The sequence below is a fragment of the Chelonia mydas genome, chromosome 24, assembly GCF_015237465.2.
Source record: "Chelonia mydas isolate rCheMyd1 chromosome 24, rCheMyd1.pri.v2, whole genome shotgun sequence".
Lineage (NCBI taxonomy): Eukaryota > Metazoa > Chordata > Testudines > Cheloniidae > Chelonia > Chelonia mydas.
In genome coordinates, this window is record NC_051264.2 from 6,366,745 (window position 1) to 6,385,972 (window position 19,228).

At 53.8% G+C, this 19,228-nt stretch overlaps 2 protein-coding genes across 6 annotated transcripts in view; both read right to left on the minus strand.

Moving 5' to 3' along the window:
- Positions 1 to 292: 292 nt before the first annotated feature.
- Positions 293 to 11,315, minus strand: SF3B4 (splicing factor 3b subunit 4). The gene is made up of 6 exons (XM_037883155.2): positions 11,148 to 11,315; positions 9,562 to 9,690; positions 7,508 to 8,050; positions 5,964 to 6,158; positions 1,717 to 1,890; positions 293 to 785 (listed from the first exon to the last, which is right to left on the minus strand). Exons 1-6 carry the CDS (start codon positions 11,179 to 11,181, stop codon positions 604 to 606), a joined length of 1,257 nt encoding a protein of 418 aa, XP_037739083.1. The 5' UTR covers positions 11,182 to 11,315; the 3' UTR covers positions 293 to 603.
- A 1,278-nt stretch (positions 11,316 to 12,593) lies between these two features.
- MTMR11 (myotubularin related protein 11) overlaps positions 12,594 to 19,228 on the minus strand; it is a 29,616-nt gene continuing 22,981 nt past the window's right edge. For all 5 annotated transcript variants that reach the window (XM_037883052.1, XM_043535538.1, XM_037883051.2 and 2 more), the window contains exons 15-17: positions 18,590 to 18,829; positions 17,941 to 18,219; positions 12,594 to 16,420 (exon numbers count right to left, since the gene is read on the minus strand). In XM_037883052.1, coding sequence (XP_037738980.1) covers positions 16,346 to 16,420; positions 17,941 to 18,219; positions 18,590 to 18,829 — 594 coding nt within the window. In that variant the 3' untranslated portion in view covers positions 12,594 to 16,345. The remainder of the gene's footprint in view (positions 16,421 to 17,940; positions 18,220 to 18,589; positions 18,830 to 19,228) is intronic.

Here is a 19,228-nt window from a genome sequence, read left to right on the forward strand (position 1 = left end):
TGGTACCTAATACTGGCATAACTTTGAGACGTCTTGGCCAAGAAGCACAGAGGATGCCTGCAGGCATGGCTGCATTATGCCAGTGCTGCCAGCCCTTTACCTTCACGATCAACAGCCCCCTGAAGGAACAATGATGCAGAAACAGGATTCTAGCATGTAAATAAATGTTTGCGTGAGGATCCAATGATACACGCTGCCGGGATCCAAAGAACAGCAGGCCCTATGGACTCCTCAAGATGTGGCGCAGGGGCTGGTAGGCTGTGGAATGTAAAGATAAAAAATCATACCAGCCTCAGAGGGCAACGCCCAAGGTGTTTATTTGAAAACGGCCAACCTCAGTCAGTTCACATAGAAAAAAAATTCATTAAAATCAAGTTATCTTCTCGAAATGATGGAGACAAGAGCAGGGAGAGGAAAACTAAAAGTAACACTGTTAAAGGGAATAGCAGGGTTTTTACAGGGGCAACGAGACACTGACGGCTCCGATCACGCTTCCTGTTCTCAGGAACGTTAGTCCAAAAAGAAACCAAAATCCAAGGTAGGAGAGAGAGGAATTCGCAGTAGGAAGGTTCTTCTGCTGGCCGGGTCCTGATGCGGCTGCGTTTATGGAAGGGGTCCCCTCAAAGGCCCACGAGGTGGCACGGGGGGCCTCTGGGCAGGACGAGGCGGCAGAGGGACCCGCTGGTAGCCATAGGGCGGTGGGCGGGGAGGGCCACTGTAACCATGGGGAGGCATCAATGGAGGCGGCCCACGCATGCCGTGGTGGGGCATGGGGCCCGGGTGACCTGCAAGGACAGAGCGTAGCGACATTAAACTCTAGCTGAAGGAAGTAAAGGTGGCAGCTCCAATCCAGGGCCCAGCTGCACGAGCCTCTTGCACAAGATTTTTCAGGTACCACAAGCCACAAATTGATTTCGAAGTCAAGAGGCTGTTCAGAGCTGGAACTCTTGGCCGGGGCCTCTGGAGGGATGTCGAGCTGGGCACAGCCCTACAGGCGTCTCTCATCCGCGGGGCCCTCCCCACACCTCAGGCAGGAGTCTGGTCTCAGCGAAGCGAACTGGTCACTGAAATGACGCAGCTCTGGGCAAAGTAACTGCTGTACCAGGATGCCAGTTACCTGAGGCCCTGCCTCCCCGTCTGATTCCTTGCAGCAGGGCTCGAGGCAGAAGGGACATGAGCCCCCACCCTCCCGCTCCACCAGCAGGATCAGAGAAGAGGCACTTTATCGCTCAATCCCTTCCTAGCTGGGAAGCAGGCAAGGAAGCCCTTAGTCACCTGCCCCAGGCGCCTTTCAGCCAAGGATCTCAAAGGAAACATCCCCACTCGATGGCTGGGAAAGGCAGGCAGATGACATGGGACACGGCCAAGTTCACACAGCGAGGCAGCGGCAAAGCCAAGAATTGAACTCAGGAGTCCTCACTCCCAGGCCCCTGATCCACCCGCAGAGCCACGCAGCATCACGAGGCAGAGGAAACTGCTCGCGGTTCCCCCTTCTCAACAGCTCCCAGCCAGAGATCTCGCTCCGAGCATAGGGCTGACCTCCAAGGCTGTGACGTAACCAGCCACCATTTCAGACCTCAGTCTTCCTCTTCCCACCGCCCATCTGAACTAGCAAATGGATGCCACAGGCCTGGGCTGGTATTAGGCCCTTCACTCCTGATAGTGCCCACTCTCACTCTGGCATATCAACACCCCATCTTGCAGGTTCCCACTTACCCATGGGTGACCCGAAATGGGGCCCTCTGGGCGGCATGCCCATTGGGGGTGGTCCGGGGTGGGGCATGCCGTGGGGCGGTCGGGGAGGCGGCTGGCCTCCTGACCCTGGTGGCCCTGGATGATGATGCTGTCCCATCCCGGGTGGTCCGTGATGCACCTGCATGGGCGGCATCCCTAGGGAAAAGCACAAGACATTCTTTAGATCCCCTCAGACATTCAAAGCAGCTGATTAGAAACTAAGTTCTGCCGAGCCCACTGACCACATGAGCTGCTGGAAGGACTCCAGGATCCCAGCGACCTTGAGACAACCAGGGCTTGGGGGACGTGACTGGTCCCAATAGCAGTTTTACTGGCCACTAGAGCAACTCGAATTCCAGCAGGTGGGAGGATTGTACCAGAGAATTCAAGGCCAGAAAGGCCCATTAGATCACCTAGTCTGACCTTCTGCATAGCCCAGGCCAGAGAATTTCACAGCTAGCCCTGTAGTGAACCAGAGCCTTGTGTTTGGCTAACATATCTCCAGAGGGGCCTCCACTCTGGATTTAGAGACTTCGACAGACAGACAATCCACCACTTCCCTTGGGAGTTTGCTCCAGCAGTTAAACTCCCTGGTAACATCTTATTTCCAGTCTGAACGCATCGGGCTCTAGCTGCCAGCCATTGGTTCCCGGTCTGCCTTTCTCCACTAATTTAAAGAGCCCTTCAGTGCCAACCTGCGACAAAGTGGGACCGTTCTTAATGTTTCCTCTGAATACTGTAGGGATGCCTGAGTTTCCCCTAGGCATTTCCTAAGTCTCTAGGTGGTGGGATAAGGGGGTGTAATTGTTGCAGAGCACAGGGCCAGTGTACATCAATGGCCAACACTCTGTCCCCTGGCAACTGATGGCCTAGACCCTACCCCACTGCAAGGTGAGAGCTAAAGGGCTGTAGAAAAAAGGAATCAGGTGACCTCCTGGCCTGGGAAAGGGACAAAGCCCAGAGGAGGAGGGGCTGGAGGGTGAGTCAGTTTGGGCTGGCTGGGGACGAGGAGTGAAGGGCAGATGTGGTTGTCTGGCTCACTGCCCCCCAAAATGGACCCGTCTGAGGGGTCCTGTTCTCTGTACCTACAAGCTCTGTTTTAGACCATGTTCCTGTCGTCTAATAAACCTCTGTTTTAGTGGCTGGCTGAGAGTCACGTCTGACTGCGAAGTAGGGGGGCAGGGCCCTCTAGCTTCCCCAGGACCCCGCCTGGGCGGACTCACTGTGGGAAAAAGAAAAGGAGTACTTGTGGCACCTTAGAGACTAACCAATTTATTTGAGCATGAGCTTTCGTGAGCTACAGCTCACTTCATCAGATGCATCCGATGAAGTGAGCTGTAGCTCACGAAAGCTCATGCTCAAATAAATTGGTTTGTCTCTAAGGTGCCACAAGTCCTCCTTTTCTTTTTGCGAATACAGACTAACACGGCTGTTACTCTGAAACCTGCCACTGTGGGAAGCGCACGGAGGGTCAGAGGACACTGAATGCTCCGAGGTCAGACCCAGGAAGGTGGAAGCCATGTGAGCTGTTTGCCCTGCAGAGAGTCTGCTCTCAGAGAGGAGACTTCCCCAGGGTCCTGCCTGGCTTCGTAGGAGCAGTTCCAGAGCATCGCCCGGGGACGCCGTGACACAACCAAGAAACTTGGTGTTGTTAATCATGCATGTGATCTAAGGCCAGGCACCGAACGTGATGGGCCTTTCACTGCTGTATGTAACCGTCTACTTTAAAGCACTGAAAGCCAGTGTGTAATAGGAGACCACAGCCATCTGTCACTAACACAGCCAAATCTGCAATTATACAAAGCCTCCTAATCAGACATAAGGGGGAGAGGTGACTTCCTAACAGACAGAGCTGGGTTCACAGTTTAGAGCGGGGGTGGGCAAACGTTTTGGCCCAAGGGCCACATCGGGGTTGTAAAACTATATGGAGGGCCAGGTAGGGAAGGCTGTGACTCCCCAAACAGCTTCTCCCCCGCCCCCTATCTTCCCCATCCCACTTCCCGCCCCCCTCAGAATCCCTGACCCTTCCAACCCCCCTCCCCCCACTCCTTGTCCCCTGACTGCCCCTGCCCATAACTGCCCCCCGGGACCCCACCCCCTATCCAACCCCCACTTCTCCCTGTCCCCTGACTGCCCCAACCTCTATCCACAGACCCAACTCCTGACAGGCCCCCTGGGACTCCCATGCCTATCCAACCCTTGTTCCCCATCCCCTGACTGCCCCCCACAGAACTCCCGACCCACCCAACCGCCCCCTGCTCCCTGTCCCGACTGCAGCCCCGGAACCCTCCGCTTCCCGCCCCTTTACCATGCCGGAGCCAGCCGCGCTGCCCGGCAAGAGTGCGCTCAGGCTGCAGGGAGGACGTCAGCGGGGGAGGGGCCGGGGCCTAGCCTCCCCGGCCGGGAGCTCAAGGGCTGGGCCGGACGTGGCCCGCGGGCCATAGTTTGCCCACCTCTGGTTTAGAGCAGGGAGGATTAAAAAAAAAATCATGATTTTAAAAAGATTTCTGTTTAAAATCAGAGGTTTTTTTTAGCTTGCATGTTGCTAGTTCTTTGATTCCCTCCCATTTTATAGCCTTATATTGGTAAAGGGAAAGTTCTGTATTTGTTCCTTTACCAGAATTTCAGATTTTACATGGAGATTCGTTTGCCTGCTAAGAAGCTGCACACTTCAATCTTCATCTATGCTGCAGAAGACAAGTCCAGAGCCTCATTCACGCCCTTATTGCAAGAACGCCACGAACTCTCACACAAGATTGATAAACAAATAGCCCACGCTGGGTCTGCAACCCCTGCCACCTTCCCATACACTGAACTTCCCCAAATTGGAAAAAGCTGAAAGGCTTTGACCAGGCTGCACTCCCCCATCTGGGGCTTATGCTCCTAAATCTTGTAGGTGCTTTACAAAACTCCCACCCAAAGGTGCTTAAATACGGGCTTACGGAGCCTAATGTCAGGCTCTTTCTGAATATTTTGGAATGGGCAAATAAAAAAAGTTACAGTCACTTTGGATGTGTCTACACTAGATAGGCTACAGGTGGGCTGCTGCAGTGTAGACGCTACGGCGATGGAAGGGGTTCACACCCTGAGAGCAGCAGCTAAGCCGGTGTAGACAGTGCTAGGTAGACAGAAGAATTCTTCCGCCAACCAAGCTCCCGCCTCTCGGGGATGTGGATTTACTACAGCGGCAGGAGATCGCCATCCGTCTCTGTAGTAAGCAGTTGAGCCACCGCAGCCTTTCTAGTGCAGACATACCCTTAAAAACCTCACACCGCCATAGCTCTGTTGGTCATAGTGGGGAAAAGCCACCCCCGCAGTGGCACAGCTATGCAGACACAGCCCTAGTGTAGATGCAGCTGTGTCCATAGGAGAGGAGTCCTGTTGGCTTAACTAACCTCATGCAGGGGTTGGACCACCACCTCCCACCAGAAAAACTTCTGTTGGTGTGTGCTGCCGTCTACACTAGCGGCTATGCCGGCATAGACTCTGCAGCGCAGAAACAGCCACGTTCACTTTTCAGTCCGAACACCGAAGCAGTTTTGTTCTGAAGTGACACAGATTTTATGCCACTCCAGGTTTTTTTAAAAAACAAAAAATACCATTTTAGCCCCCATCCTGCAAACACTTGAGCATGTGCAGAACTTTAAAACTATTCCAGGGAGGAAAGGTACACACCTGCTTAAGCGCTTGCAGGACCGGAGCCTGAATTTTTAACGTTTGGGGGCTGCGGGGAGGGTGTTTTGTAAGATTCACCCTTAGCAGGAACGGCATAAAAAATAGCATTTATAATTCAGGCCACAGATTTGAATGTAAAGTTGCAACTGCATACATTTTCAAATTAAATTTACAAAGCCTCAACTCGATTTAAGTCAATAAATTAAATCTCTCTCTCTAGTGATTTAAAAACAACGATCCATGATAAATCACCTTGGTTTAAATCACTTCACCCTGGTTTAAACGTCCGTTTGGTCCGCACTCTAGAACAAGGCATTCAGAAGAGCAGATCGCAGAGAAAGCCTGAAAGTCCCCAGCTCTTTCCTTGCATTTAATCAGTAAATCTCAAAGCACTTTGCAAAGCTCAGCCAATTTTACAGGTAGGGAAACTGAGGCACAGAGAGGGGCCGTGACTTGCCCAACATCACCCACCAGGCCAGGAATAGAACCCCCAGGTTTCCCAAGTCCAGTCCAGTTCTCTGTGCACTAGGCCACACTGACTCTCTGATACCTACCTGGATGATGCATCCCCCCAGGTGGGAAAGGATGTGGGTGAGGAGGGTGCCCTCCACTGGGAGTGCCCCCTGAAGGAGGACCCGGGGCACCTGCACCTGGTGGCATGGGTGGAGGTGGCATGGCAGGAGGCATTCCTGGGGGCATTGCTCCAGGTGGCGGCACTGGTGGGGGAAACGATCCTGGGGGTGGAATGCCTGAAAAGAAAGATGAGTCAGTGAGAAAAAACTTGATCACCTGGGTCAGCATCAACAAACCACAGCGAGGAGTCAGAATGAACTGGCCTCGGCAGCAGCCACATGTCCGCCTGCTAGTGCGAGCAAGTGCCAGCGAGCTCTGCCTGCTGCTGGAGAGCCTGCATCACCCGTAGCATCTCGTCTGCTTCGTTATAGCCCATGTGGTCTCTGCCAAACCAGGAGCGCCACAGATCGCCCGAAGGCCTCAATGATTTCAGCCAGCACACAAAGCCAGTAATCTTCTACAGAGCATCTCACCCAACGGTCTCAATATAACCCCGCAGTGCCCTGAGTTGAGGGTCATACCCCCACTTTACAGAGACAAAAGTGCGGCACAGGGATTAAGCAACTTGCCTGAACTCACACAGCCAGTCAGTGGCAGACAGGAACAGGACCAGGGAGTCCTGACTCCATTCCCCAGGTTCCAGGTGACTGAGGTCACGCCAGCTACCTGCAGACCTCTTGGGTAGGTCTGAGAGCAGAACACATGGCCGACTGCACTGGGGACTAATGGCCAACTTTACCCCTGAGCGTGATGGGGAAAACTGCAAGCAGTTTGCAAGCACCCGAAGGAACCAGGGTTCACGATAGAGCAGCGGAGTTTGCAGCCACGCAGTTCAGCTCTGAATCCAGGCTTCAGCCATGATCCAGATCAGAGCGCCCTCTAGTGAGTCATCCACACCGCTCTCGGCAGCCCAGCGCCCCTTAGCAATGCACTACGGCACTGGTTCAAGCACCAACTAGAGCAGAGGTGGGAAACTTCTTAGCCCAAGGGCCATATCTGGGAATGGAAATTGTATGGCAGGCCATGAATGCTCACAAAATTGGGGGCTGGGGTGTGGAGGCACGACCAGGCGGCTCTGTGCGCTGCCCTGTCCACAGGCGCCACCCCACAGTTCCCATTGGCCGCAATTCCTGGCCAATGGGAGATGTGGGGGCAACGCTTGGGGCAAGGGCAGTGTACGGAGCCCCCTGGCTGCCCCTACACATAGAAGCCGGAGGGGGGACATACTGCTGCTTCCGGGAGCCGCATGGAGCGGGGCAAGCCCGGGACCCCACTCCCTGGCAGGAGCTCGAGGGCCGGATTAAAACGTCTGGAGGGTCAGATGCGGCCCCTGGGCCGCTGTTTGCCCACCCCTGAACTAGAGGGAAGAGTGCCCCTTAGTGATTCACCGCACCACCCTCTGCAGCACAGCACCCCCTAGCAATGCTCCGCAGCCATGTCATAGCTGAAGGGTCCCTCTAGCCTATGGAAACTTGCAGCCAGAGTTCCCCGCAAGCACAAAAAGCACCACACAGCATGTGCTCACCTGGAGGGTTGACGCCCGGCCCCAAGGACGTGACGACAGGAGTTGGCACCGATGGAGGAGGAGGGGCGTCTGCAAAAAGCTGATGGGGCCGGTCTGCCTGAGAGAGGGGGTTCTGGGCAGCCAGCAGCCGCTCCGCGGCAGAGCCGTGCCGCTCGCCTTTGGAATCCTTCTTGAAGGCGTAAGAGACGGTGATAGGACGGTTGCACAGGTACTGTCCGTTCATGGCCTCAATGGCGGCGTCGGAGGCGTCGAAGCTGGCGAAGTTGATGAAGGCGTAGCCCTTGGAGTTCCCCGTGTCAGGGTCCCGCATGATCTTGGGGGTCTGCAGGATGACCCCGAAGGCGCTGAAGGTGTCGTACAGCAGTTTCTCGTCGATCTCCGGGTCCAAGTTGCCGATGAAGATGTTGGCGCCCACGTCCAGGTTCTTGTTGTGGGCCGAGGCCTTGTTCACACGGATCGGCTTCCCATACAGCTTGATCATGTTCATGATTTTAATGGCGTAGTCAGCATCTTCCTCGCTGAGGAATTCCACGAACCCATAACCTGCAACACGTACCCCAACAGAGCCCTTTATAGCCAGATACACTCCATAATCTCTCTGTGCCACCCACACCATCCCCCTGGTTGATCTCAGGGCTCCATCATTTCTCCACTGTTGATGCAAGAATCTTCTCCTCTGCAGCTCTCCTGAAATAATCTCTCTCCTCCTTGCTTATCCAGAACTGGCTGGAACAACTGAGGAGGCTAACTGCCCCCCTACAGACAGGAGAACTCTCACTGAATCATCTAGCATCCAGAACCACCTCATTCTATGTCTCCACCTTCTCCACTCCATCTCATTTCAAACTGTCTTCCTCCCTCATCTGCAGCTATTGATTTCTCTCCCACTCTGCTTCTAAAGCCTGGTCTAGACACAAAGTTAGACCAGTCTAAAGGTGCGATTTCAAACCTGATTTATTTAAATTGGTGCAGCTTTGTATGTGGACACACTCATCAAGTTGAACCTGGCTTATCAATTTAGCTTGCACCTGTAATTCACATCTGCAAGCTAACCTAGATTTAAACAGCTATGAGTATCCAAAGAGGAATCTGTACCAGTTTCACTAAGATCTGATCTACACTTCAGAAGTTTTCCAGCATTGCTATGTTGGTTAGGAGTGTGAAATAATCACACCCCTAAATGGCATAGCTGTGTCAACAGAGGCCCACGTGTAAACGCAGTTATACCAACAAGTCAGTTCTTTTGCTGCTACAGCTTATACAGTATAAGCTATAAGAAAAGGAGTACTTGTGGCACCTTAGAGACTAACCAATTTATCTGAGCATAAGCTTTCGTGAGCTACAGCTCACTTCATCGGATGCATTCAGTGCTATAGCTCACGAAAGCTTATGCTCAAATAAACTGGTTAGTCTCTAAGGTGCCACAAGTCCTCCTGTTCTTTTTGTGAATACGGACGAACACAGCTGCTACTCTGAAACCTGTCAGTATACGCTACAGAACTCTTTTACTGGTGTACACTGTCTGCCCCTTGGGAACATTTGCCAGTATAGCTGCCCGGGCCCGGCCTTGTGTGGACAAGGCCTAAGTCTCAATTGGTTTTAAAAGTAATGGTGCATCTTGGTGCAGAGACACGCTTTTACTCTTTAAAGTAACAAGTGGGGTGAGACAATGTACAGAATGAGATGTGGTAGGTCTTTCATCTTAGAACAAATGGCAACATACACACAAGGTAAACTGAAACCCAGGAGAATTACTTTGATTATAAAACCTATGGGGAAGGGCCTGTCTGGTCAGTGTTTGTACAGACCTGGCACCATGGTGTTCTGATCCACAACTGGGGCTCCTCCACGCTGCCACAACACAGCTAATTGTCTCAGTTCTGTCTGAACATTTTACAGGGACTATTGTTACAAGTGACATGTAAAATGACTAGAAATGGGATTTTTAACCCTTTCCATACTGGCAGAGAGTACATATGTCTGCCTGCAAAATAACGCATTCACAGGTCACTCGTTCAGAGACATGTCTTTGAAGGGACCAGTCAATATCTCACCTTGATGTTGACCAGTGACTCGATCTTTGGGCATGTGGGTATTGACCACTGGTCCTGCCTGCAGAAAGAGCTCCCATAACAGCGGCTCGCTGACCTTCTCATCCAGGCCACCGACATAAACCGTAGCATCTTGAGGGGGGAGAGGAGATGGTGATTGGTTATGTGGATCTGAAGAGCAATCTCTTGAACATTTCAGATGAGTTAAGAACTCTCCCACAGACAGATCAGCTCTGGATCCCCATGGGTTTGAGCTCAGGTCCATGAAGTCAAAAACAAAACTTTCCTTGACTTAAACAGCTCAAGACTGGACCCTTAATGAAACATACGTCTCTGGAGTAAGTATATTGACATCTAATAAACCAATGTTAAATGATTAAGAACATTGTTTACAATGAAGACATGCTCCAAAGAGGTGATAATCCCTAACTCTTATCTAGCACTTTCCTTCAGTAGCTCTCACAGTGCTTTACATTATACAGACGGGGAAACTGAGGCACTGAGAAGGCAAGCCCAAGGTCAACCAACAGAGCCAAGAATAGAACCCCAGGTGTTCCGAGGGCCAGTCCAGGGCTCTAGCCACCAGGCCGCGCTGCCTCCCCTTGTACTACTAGGAAGTGACTCCCCTTAAACCACACGCTTGTACTGTGTCACCCTCACACCATATCTGATGATGTCGCAGCCAGTTGTCCCCCACTCATTGCCAAGGCAACACAAAGTCGATACCTCAGATCAAACTGATGTAGAACCCCTGGCTGACCACTGCCGTCCGCAGCCCAAGCCCTGAAACATGAATGTCAGTTACCCCGCTGAATGCTGGTTCCTATTTTGAACTAGGAAATCTGTTATTTTATTGCATTTCCAACCAAGTCTGCCGCTGTCTATACCAAACACCAGAGCAGTCCCTGGCGATATGAGGCCTCTGTGCCGCCGAAGGGCTTTCCACACAAAGCACTGCACACCTCTTCTTAGACTAACCCTCACAAGCCCCCGATAGAGAATTGCTGTTATGACACCTATTGTATGGAGGAAACTGAGGCAGAAAGAGGGGAAACAATTTGCCCAGGGCTGCAGTGTGCGCCAGTAACAGAGCCAGGAACAGAACCCAGGAGTCCTGAGTGCCAGTCCTGCACCCTGGGAGCCTTCCCTTTATGGGTCCCACAGCTCCCCCCAGACGCCCAAAATGAATTGACTGAAATCAGATGCACAGCAGGGAGACTGAATCTAGCCCCCCCCGTCCCAGCTTTTGGGGGGGAGGCTCGGGCCCCCCAATCTAGGCCCCTACGGCAACCCCCACCACCATCTTTTGGGGGGGAAGGCTCGGGGCCCCCCAAGCTAGGACCCAGCCCCCCCCCATAGCTTTTGGGGGGAGGCTCAGGACCCCCAAGCTGGGACCCAGCCCCGCCCGGCCCTCAGCTTTTGGGGGGAGGCTCAGGACCCCCAAGCTGGGACCCAGCCCTGCCCCCCCTCAGCTTTTTGGGGGAGGCTCAGGACCCCCAAGCTGGGACCCAGCCCCGCCGGCTAGAGGGGGATCGGGCCCCAGCCCCTCGTGAGCGGGGACAAGGGGGTTCGAAGCCGCCGCCATTTACCCTGGTTCCTCTCGGAGATGGGCCCCGCCGCCATCTCGAACGCGCTCCCGCCGCCCCTCGGCCAGGCGGGCGACCTCCGACTTCCGCCCTTTCACACCCCCCACTTCCGGCCACCGCGGCTGAAAAGGGGCGGTGCAGGCAGCGGCCATCTTGGGTGAGGCCGGAAGTGGCCGTGCATGGAAGGAGCCATGGCGGCTAAGGGCGGAAGTCGATTTGGACGCACGCGTGGCCATGTTGCCTATGGGCGGAAGTGGCGATCTTGGGCCCTATTTCCCCCAATGTGTAATTCATCCCCTCTCTTGGCCCCCAGGGGTTCAGAGCTCGTTCCCCTTTGATCTCACACCTTTGTGGTGACATATCATGACATAAACTCCCCCTAGCAAATTCACAGGCCCCTGTACCCAGTGCAGTGGATGCCCCCTCCCTGCAGGGCACCCCCATTGCTGGGGGGTGGGGGGGGGGGAATGAGTGGCTGCTTGACAGGGGTCCCTGTTCCCCCTGGAGGCACAGGGTTGCTCAGCCTATGGTCAGTGGTGCTGGGGGGGCAGTTGTTTGGGCCTCTGAGGACCCCTGTTCCCCAACCGGAGAGACAAGAGAAAAATTAAAAACCCAGCAAGAGGGGGTTTCATCCCCCTCCGACCGGGGTCAGGGAGAAAGACACCCAGGCCCCCATAATCGATGCCAGCAGCTCTGATATTAGGGGGACAAGCAGCGGGCAGAGTCAGCTACTCCATGATGCTTTATTGTCCTGCTAAGCCTAACGGGGGCCCTCACTGCCCTTTCTGCACCTTCGTTATGGAGCAAGTCCTTAGTCCTCTAGGGTATCCAGCCTTGTAGGGGAAGGATCTTCGTGCTCTTTGCAAAGCACTAATGGGAAACCGTTACCTCCCATAGTGACCTTCTTAACATTATTCCTAACTTACATATGGGGGAAGTGAAGTATCTTGCACAAAGTCATTGGCAGAGGTACAAATAGGCCCTAGCTCTCCTGCCTCGCAGGTCAGCAGCCTGTCACCTGAACGATCCTGCTTCCCAGTTTACAGCCAGGAGAGTGAGCTGAGAGAGAGCCCTGAACACGGACTCACGAAACCTGGGTTCTATTCCTGGTTCTCCCATGAGCTTGTTATGTGACCGTAGGCAAGTCACTGCCCCACTGTGCCTCAGTTTCCCCCCATCTGTAAAATAGGGATAGTGGTACTGACCTCCTTTGTAAAATGCTTTGAGATCCACTGCTATGAAACATCATATAAGCACTAGCTTTTATATGAGAAGAAAACTCCTAGGTTCATACATTTTAAAAGCACAAGGACCCATTAGGATAATCTAGTCTGGCCTCCTGCAGAACACAGGCTAGAGAATGTCACCCCATGATTCCAGCATCTAGCCCCCCGCCAACTGTTAGTTTAACTAGAGCATACCATTCAACTCACAGTCAGCCACTCTGCATTTAAAAATACTGCACTTTAATGAGTTCTTAAATAGAAATGTCACTACAAAAAATATACAGAATAGAAAAAAAAATGCCCTTATTTGGATTTCCACTTAACTCATGCCTCATGTCACGGGGAATGTGTGATCTGCACAGAGTTACCCTAATGTTCTGGTCTCCAAAATACTTCTATGTATGTGCTATTAGCACTAAGGATTTAAAAAAAAAAACAAAAACAAAAACAAAAAAAACACCACACCACCACCACCACCAACCCCCCCAAGTAGTAACCAGCAGGAAAAAGAATCACAAAGGAGTCTTCCAAGGGAAGTCCAGGCCCTCGCGGTCTTGAAACCTTGCACTTAAAAAGAAATGAGGCTGTTCTGGAGGAAGTACTTTGTTCATACTCATCAGCTGACAGTCCTGGTTCTTTTCCCAGCCCTAAAGTTCTAGGACTCTTACACCAACAATTCCACACTTTCGCAGAGAACAGTACCAATTTCCTAAGCTCACAGCTGGACTAGACCCTCTGCTGTAACAGCTGCAGCATGGGCCGGTCTATCCTGCAATCCTAGGTGTGATTACTGGGCAGGTATGTCTACCCATGCTAGCTTTATCTGCACTAGCATGGCTCAGAATTGCCAAGCAGATGCATTGCTAGCCCGCGCCACCACACATACTTACCCAGGGTCCCCGTAAAGCCCCCACTGACACCAGTGCCCCCACATCTACACTGCTACTCTTAGCCATGCCAGCATGTCTACCCACGCTGCAATGCTTCCTTGGATTGCAGGGTAGCCCTACCCCTCAGACTGTTCTAATCCACCCTGGAATTTGGCGGCTTCCAATGCCGCTGTGTGTGGGTGTGAAAGAAACACACACACACACAAAAATGTATCGTCCAGTTTTGTCTAATACTTTAGCTTATACAATAACCCATTTCCTGGGGGTTACTAATGTTATAACCAGAGCTTTTTTTTTTTTAATATAAAATATAAATTTTGTAACAAAAACAAACATCTAATATCGTCCTGAGAGATTATATTACAAATGCCAATAAAAATAATCTTTGTTATTCCTCATTGGTGTTAGACAGATATACAAAGTAGGCACTCAAATCTCAGGGCGGAAAAGAAGTAGATACAGGAACTGTGCAAACCCCAGTGTCCATAAACACTGACAATAAGCAGCATGTTGCCATCTGGGTATGGCAGTCATGCATCTGTAGGTACCTGAAAGACGCAGCAAGTCTCCCATCAAAGGGTTTCCTTCATCTCCCTCACAAGGGCCTGAATCCAATGTCCATTGGGGCCAATGGAAAGACGCCTGTTGATTCTAATGCCCAAGCATGGCTGGTGAAATGGACTAACTGGATGCAACTTCTGCAGGGTGAGGAGGGAGAAGATTGGGTTCCACATCCTGCTCCCCCCTCGGAGATGAAAGTCTCAGCCCAAGAAGGCTGGCTAAAAAGTGGAAGGAGTGGAGGGTGACAGGGTTGTGATTCAGGCCTCTGAAAAGCTGGAGCTCAGATAGCAAGTGCGGTTCCCTGAAATGCATGGCCCACGATCCGGAGCATTCACTTTTCAATTAGGATTTAACATACAAAAGCAACAACATCTCTGGCTTAAGGCCAGAAGCAGCCCATGACTGGGATGGATGATTGCTTCCCTGCCAAGCTCAAGACAGATTCCAGTGGGATCACCCTGGAAACTGAAGGCCTCCAGGCCAGGTACAGTCCAAGCAAACTGTCCTCGCCCACTCCCATACATGGAGCCTCAGCCCTGGGTTATAAGGAGAACTGGGAAAGGTGAGAACAAGGCCCATTCATGCTCCACTGCATGTATCAAGGTGGGAGCCGCAGAGCAGGAAAGATGAAGGAAGTTGGGGGGACACGGATGCTCGTTTAATGGGGACTTGGCTGCGACCCACCAATCCCCTCCTCAGAGACATCAGGTGGTAGCCTGACCTAGGTCTGCCATGATGGCGTCTAGGAAAGGCTCCCACCCCTGCGCAGTCCTCCCCTAAGCTTGTGCTGGAAACGCGCTGTAGGAGAAACTACTGAGCGCGGAATTGCCATTGTTTGAGGGTGGTAATGGAGGACAGAGGCTCCCGGGACCAAACTTGGGACACACACACACACACGCACACACACCACCAAGAAAGGGCAGTTACCAGCTGCCTGCCAGCGCAACTGCAGCTTACATGCTGCCCAGACGATTGGCAGAGACACAGCTGGGTATGCTGTTCAGCCCACAAAGTCCCAACGCTCCAGATCCTGACATTCCCACCCTCTGGGGACTCTCCAGTCGAGACCTGAACTCCGAGGCTTAGAAAGCAAGTTTGGGAGGTAGCACAGGCAGTACCTGTCGCTGGGACATGCCCACCACCTCAAAGACCCGCCCCAGCACGTTGCTAGCACGACAGCTCCAAGTGCATCCGACTCACGGGCTCCGCAAGGCAGCTCTGGGAGCCACAGTCCCTTTTGGACCAGAGGCCGGGTCTACATTACACACGCTGCTCTAACTACGTCGCTCGGGGGGGTGGATTTTTTACACCCCTGAGCAACGTCGTGAGACCAACCTTAACCTGCCCCGTGGCAGCCGGGACAGCTCTCTCCTGTCGGCTTAGAACGTCTTCACCAGAAGCGCTACAGCGGGCCGCCGATGCAAGTTTGGAGCGTAGCCCTGCCCGGAGACGGGAGCTTGTGCGGGCTCCCTGCGATCTATTGAGGATGGGGTTCTCCTGCTCCTGCTTTTCCCCACCACCCCCTTCTGAAAGATTCAATCCCTTTTCCCCTCCCCATCCGCTTCAAAAGCCTCGTTTGAAAGGTTCGCTTGGGAAATCCAGGCAGGGAGGTTAAGAGCTTCGTCGAGCTGCAACTCAGGGCTGCGTACCAGACTGGCAGTGCTGGAGACCAGCGATAATCCAGAGGATGGGTACAGCATGGGCAGCGGCAGGTTAACCCTCTCCTACCCTCCCACCCACATGTCGCCCCTCTGGGGGAGGTACATTACAGCATCAATACCCAGTTGGAGGAGCGTGAATGAGCCAGTCTCATCAGCTGAGTAAGCCACCCTGCGGGAGCGAGGAAACTAAAGGGGCATGAAATATCAGACAACGGAGGGAGATGCAACTCAGCTCGAGCAGCAGCAAAGCGGTTGGACCCAGTACACTGGAGCCTGCCCTGAACCCTGCAGTAACAGAATCCGATGCTGTAGGTTTTGCCAAGTGGCGCTCGAAAACAGTGGAGTTGTTTGGTTCCCACCCAGATCCCACCATCCGAATCCCGGGCAAATGCCCAGCGTGACCGGGTGGGGGTTTCGCCAGACGACTCAGGGCCAGGTGGGAGCCCTCGGATCAGGCCTGATTTTGAGGAGGTAGCACTTGGGAGGAGCCAGGGTTATCTGGGCACCTATCACCCTGAGCTGCGGGGGTGGGAGCAAGCCCTTTAGATGAACAGGGTTACCCGGTTCCCTTTCCGGCAGCCACAGAAGGACGGGCAGCTCCCAGCATCAGGAGGGACAGCAGTGCCCAAATTCTGTTGAAGCCATTCCTACAACTCCAAGTCCCCCCGTTTGTCCACTGGCCCAGCAGACAGATCCGGTTCTGCCCAGGGCACTCTCCCATCTCCAGCATGGCAGCGGGGACGCGATGCCGTCCAGTCTTCACGGCGTTTCGCCTTCAAGGGGATGGCGAGAGGGGGCTCCGGGTGCCCCAGCTGGGGCTCTCTGCTGCCATGGCGAGTCACCCAAGTGGGTCCTCTCGCCTGTCAGTCGCCCAGCCGCTCTCGAAGCAGGTCCAGCTCCTCTGCGAGTTCAGCGAGCGTGGAGGCAAAGAGGCCGCGCTGATGGGGAGAGTCAGAGACACAGACAGTAAGGGCGGTTCAGGGGTGGCTGAGTCTACACTGTGCTTAGCTGCTGTGGGTGCTCCCAAGCTGCACTCCCTGGGGCTGGCGACCAGGCAAGTGAGAGACTCAGCACCCCAGCTAGACTCGGGTATAGCGCAAGGGCTTGGGGGACACGATGGCCTCCCCCCACAGCTCTGCGTCCTAATCTGAGTCAGCCCCGGCTGGAACAACCTGGGAAGGTAACGCGGCTCTGCTCATGGCCCTCCGTCCTGTCGCAGTCTGGGTGCCCGGTGCAGATCCACCAATACCCTCCTATCCTGACCTGGAACAGATCCTGCTATCCCAGGCCTGCGGTCCCCCCCATACGCTCAGCTCAGGCGATGCCCCTCCAGCTGTTCGAGCCCTGGGCCTTTCCCATACAGACTAAAAAAATATATATTTTTTTAAAAAACACATATCACCGGAGCAGCCAGGCCTGGCAGCTGCCGGGGATTTTGAGGCCTCTGTCTCAGGTGGATTGAGATCATTAGCGAGATCTAAGCCATGCCAGTGGCCAAAGCAGAGCCATGTTCCTCTGCCCCCCAGAGAGCTGTGCTACGTTCTTCCTCTAACTCCAATGTCCAGGAAACGTTTCGATGCCCTCAGGCAGGCCGGGCAGGGAAAGGGAGCACCTCAGCATGTGGCAGGGCCTCTGGAGGCTCAACCAGGGAAGTCTGTTTCCAATCACAATCCTTTTAAGGAAGCCGAAAGTGACAGGGCATCATATGTATGGGTCCCTCTTTCCAGAGGTTTCCCATGCAGGGCTCTTTGCAGGGAAACTGCAGCCAGGTCAGCTGCAGCCTCCCTGGATTTAAAAGCCTGGGCCCAGCTCTGTTCGGCAGGGACCCTCTCTATTATCTGTTTGTACAGCGCCTAACACAACGGGGCTCCGCTCTCTAGGCGCTACTGTAACAAAAATGAATATGGGAATCAGGACTCCTGGGTTCTCTTGCAACTGACTCGTCGTGCCACCTTCACTTTGCCTCAGTTTACCCCTCTGCACAAGAGGGTATTAATACTGGACTTCCTACAGGGGATACACAGAGTATCTTCATTACCATCCTCAGCCCATCCCCGCACCCAGATTCGACAGAGAGGTAATTTGCTACTAATCTACAGGTTTCATCTGGCACCCTTCACTATAGTATCTGACCCCATGGAACCACTAATGGATTTATCCTCACAACCCCCTGGGAAGCAGGGCAGGATTATTCCCATTTTATACAGAGGAACGGAGGCACAAAAACTAGATGACTTGCCCAAGGTGACCTATAAAGTCAGTGGCGGAGCCAGGAACAGAACCCAGGTCTCCTGACTCCCAGGCCAGTGCTCTATCTGCTAGGCTATGCTGCTCTACCCAATAGCAACAGGAGGCACATGGCGTCTGCGGTAGAGCAGGGAAGTGGCTCCTAGTTCCCAGCTCACAGCCTTAACCCCACAGCCACTCTGTCTGCTAATGTCCCTGGTGCTGGCGTTACCTGAACTTCCTGGCTCCCCCGCAGGTAACACCTTCTCCAGAGCTGGATCAGGGGGCCCACAGACGCAGGGAGTAGCAGCCCCTCAGGCTGCAGGGGGCAGCCGCTGGGTTTGCTCCTCAAGGACCGGTCCTGTTCGCTGAGGCTCTCCAAGGACTGAGCCCACCGCCAGCCCTTTCGGGAAAGCGAGCCATTCTTCCAGGGGAAGAGGTGGGTCTGCGGTGAGAGGCTCCCCTTGGCAAACAGGTACACGGCCCCGTTCCCAGACAAGGCAGCTTCCAGCTGGAGAGAGAGAGGGGGATGTGGGGGGGTGGAAATCCAGGACAGTAACACTCAGCACGTTTTCTCCCTCCCCCCCGCCCTGGTTTTGGTGCTTCAGCCACAGCAGGATACTTTACTGAACCCTGCCTAGGAGAGAGTGTGGACTAGGGGTTAGAGGGGAGGACTGGGCTTCAGGACTCCTGGGTTCTATTGCCAGCTCCACTAGTGACACAGAAAAAGTAAACTGAGGCTCAGAAAGGCCTCGCAGCCATCAAGAAAACCCAGCTGCCCTGACTCCTACAGCCCCATGGCATGACTGCCAAACAACACACTCCCTGCCCCCAAATCGCTCCTACTACCCCACCCAGTGTTTGGAGCCCAGCGCACTCACCTTGTCGCCCCCTAGTGGGGCAGAGTTGCCATTTGGAACGCTGCTGCTGCCCCTGGCATAGGCGGGATTTCTGAACTGTGCCCTCTGCTGGGTGGTGTAGCGCAGCGCCCAGTCCCAGATGGTGGGCAAGTAGGGGCCCCCCGTCTCCTTCACCAGGCGGCCACCCTTCTGCAGGATCTCCAGGGGAAGGGGTTCCCGCCAGCCGTTGACGGGCGCGTAGATCTGGTTGGAGGCACGGTGCTGGGAGATGAAGAGAGAGTGTGAGAGCTGTCTCCGCGAGGAACAGCAAATGCACATCCCTATCCCTTTGCCCCCCTGACCCTGAGAGAGGCTGCACTCCGTACCCCACTGAGGCTGGGCCAGGAGCGGGCCCTTTAAGGGGAACGTTATGCACTGAGGATCTCAGAGCGTCACAGAGGTGGAAGAGAATCATGAGCCCCACCCTGTTCTATGGATGGGGAAACTGAGGCACAAAGAAGCGAGTTGACTCGCCTTAGGTCAGGGAGTGAGCCAGGAATAGAAGAACCCAGGAGTCTGGTCTCCCAGTCTCCTGCTCTGTTAGGAGCTGGGAATAGAACCCAGGAGTCCTGTTCTCCAGCTGCCTGTTCTAGGCCATGCCTCACTCTCCCAGCTGAGAAT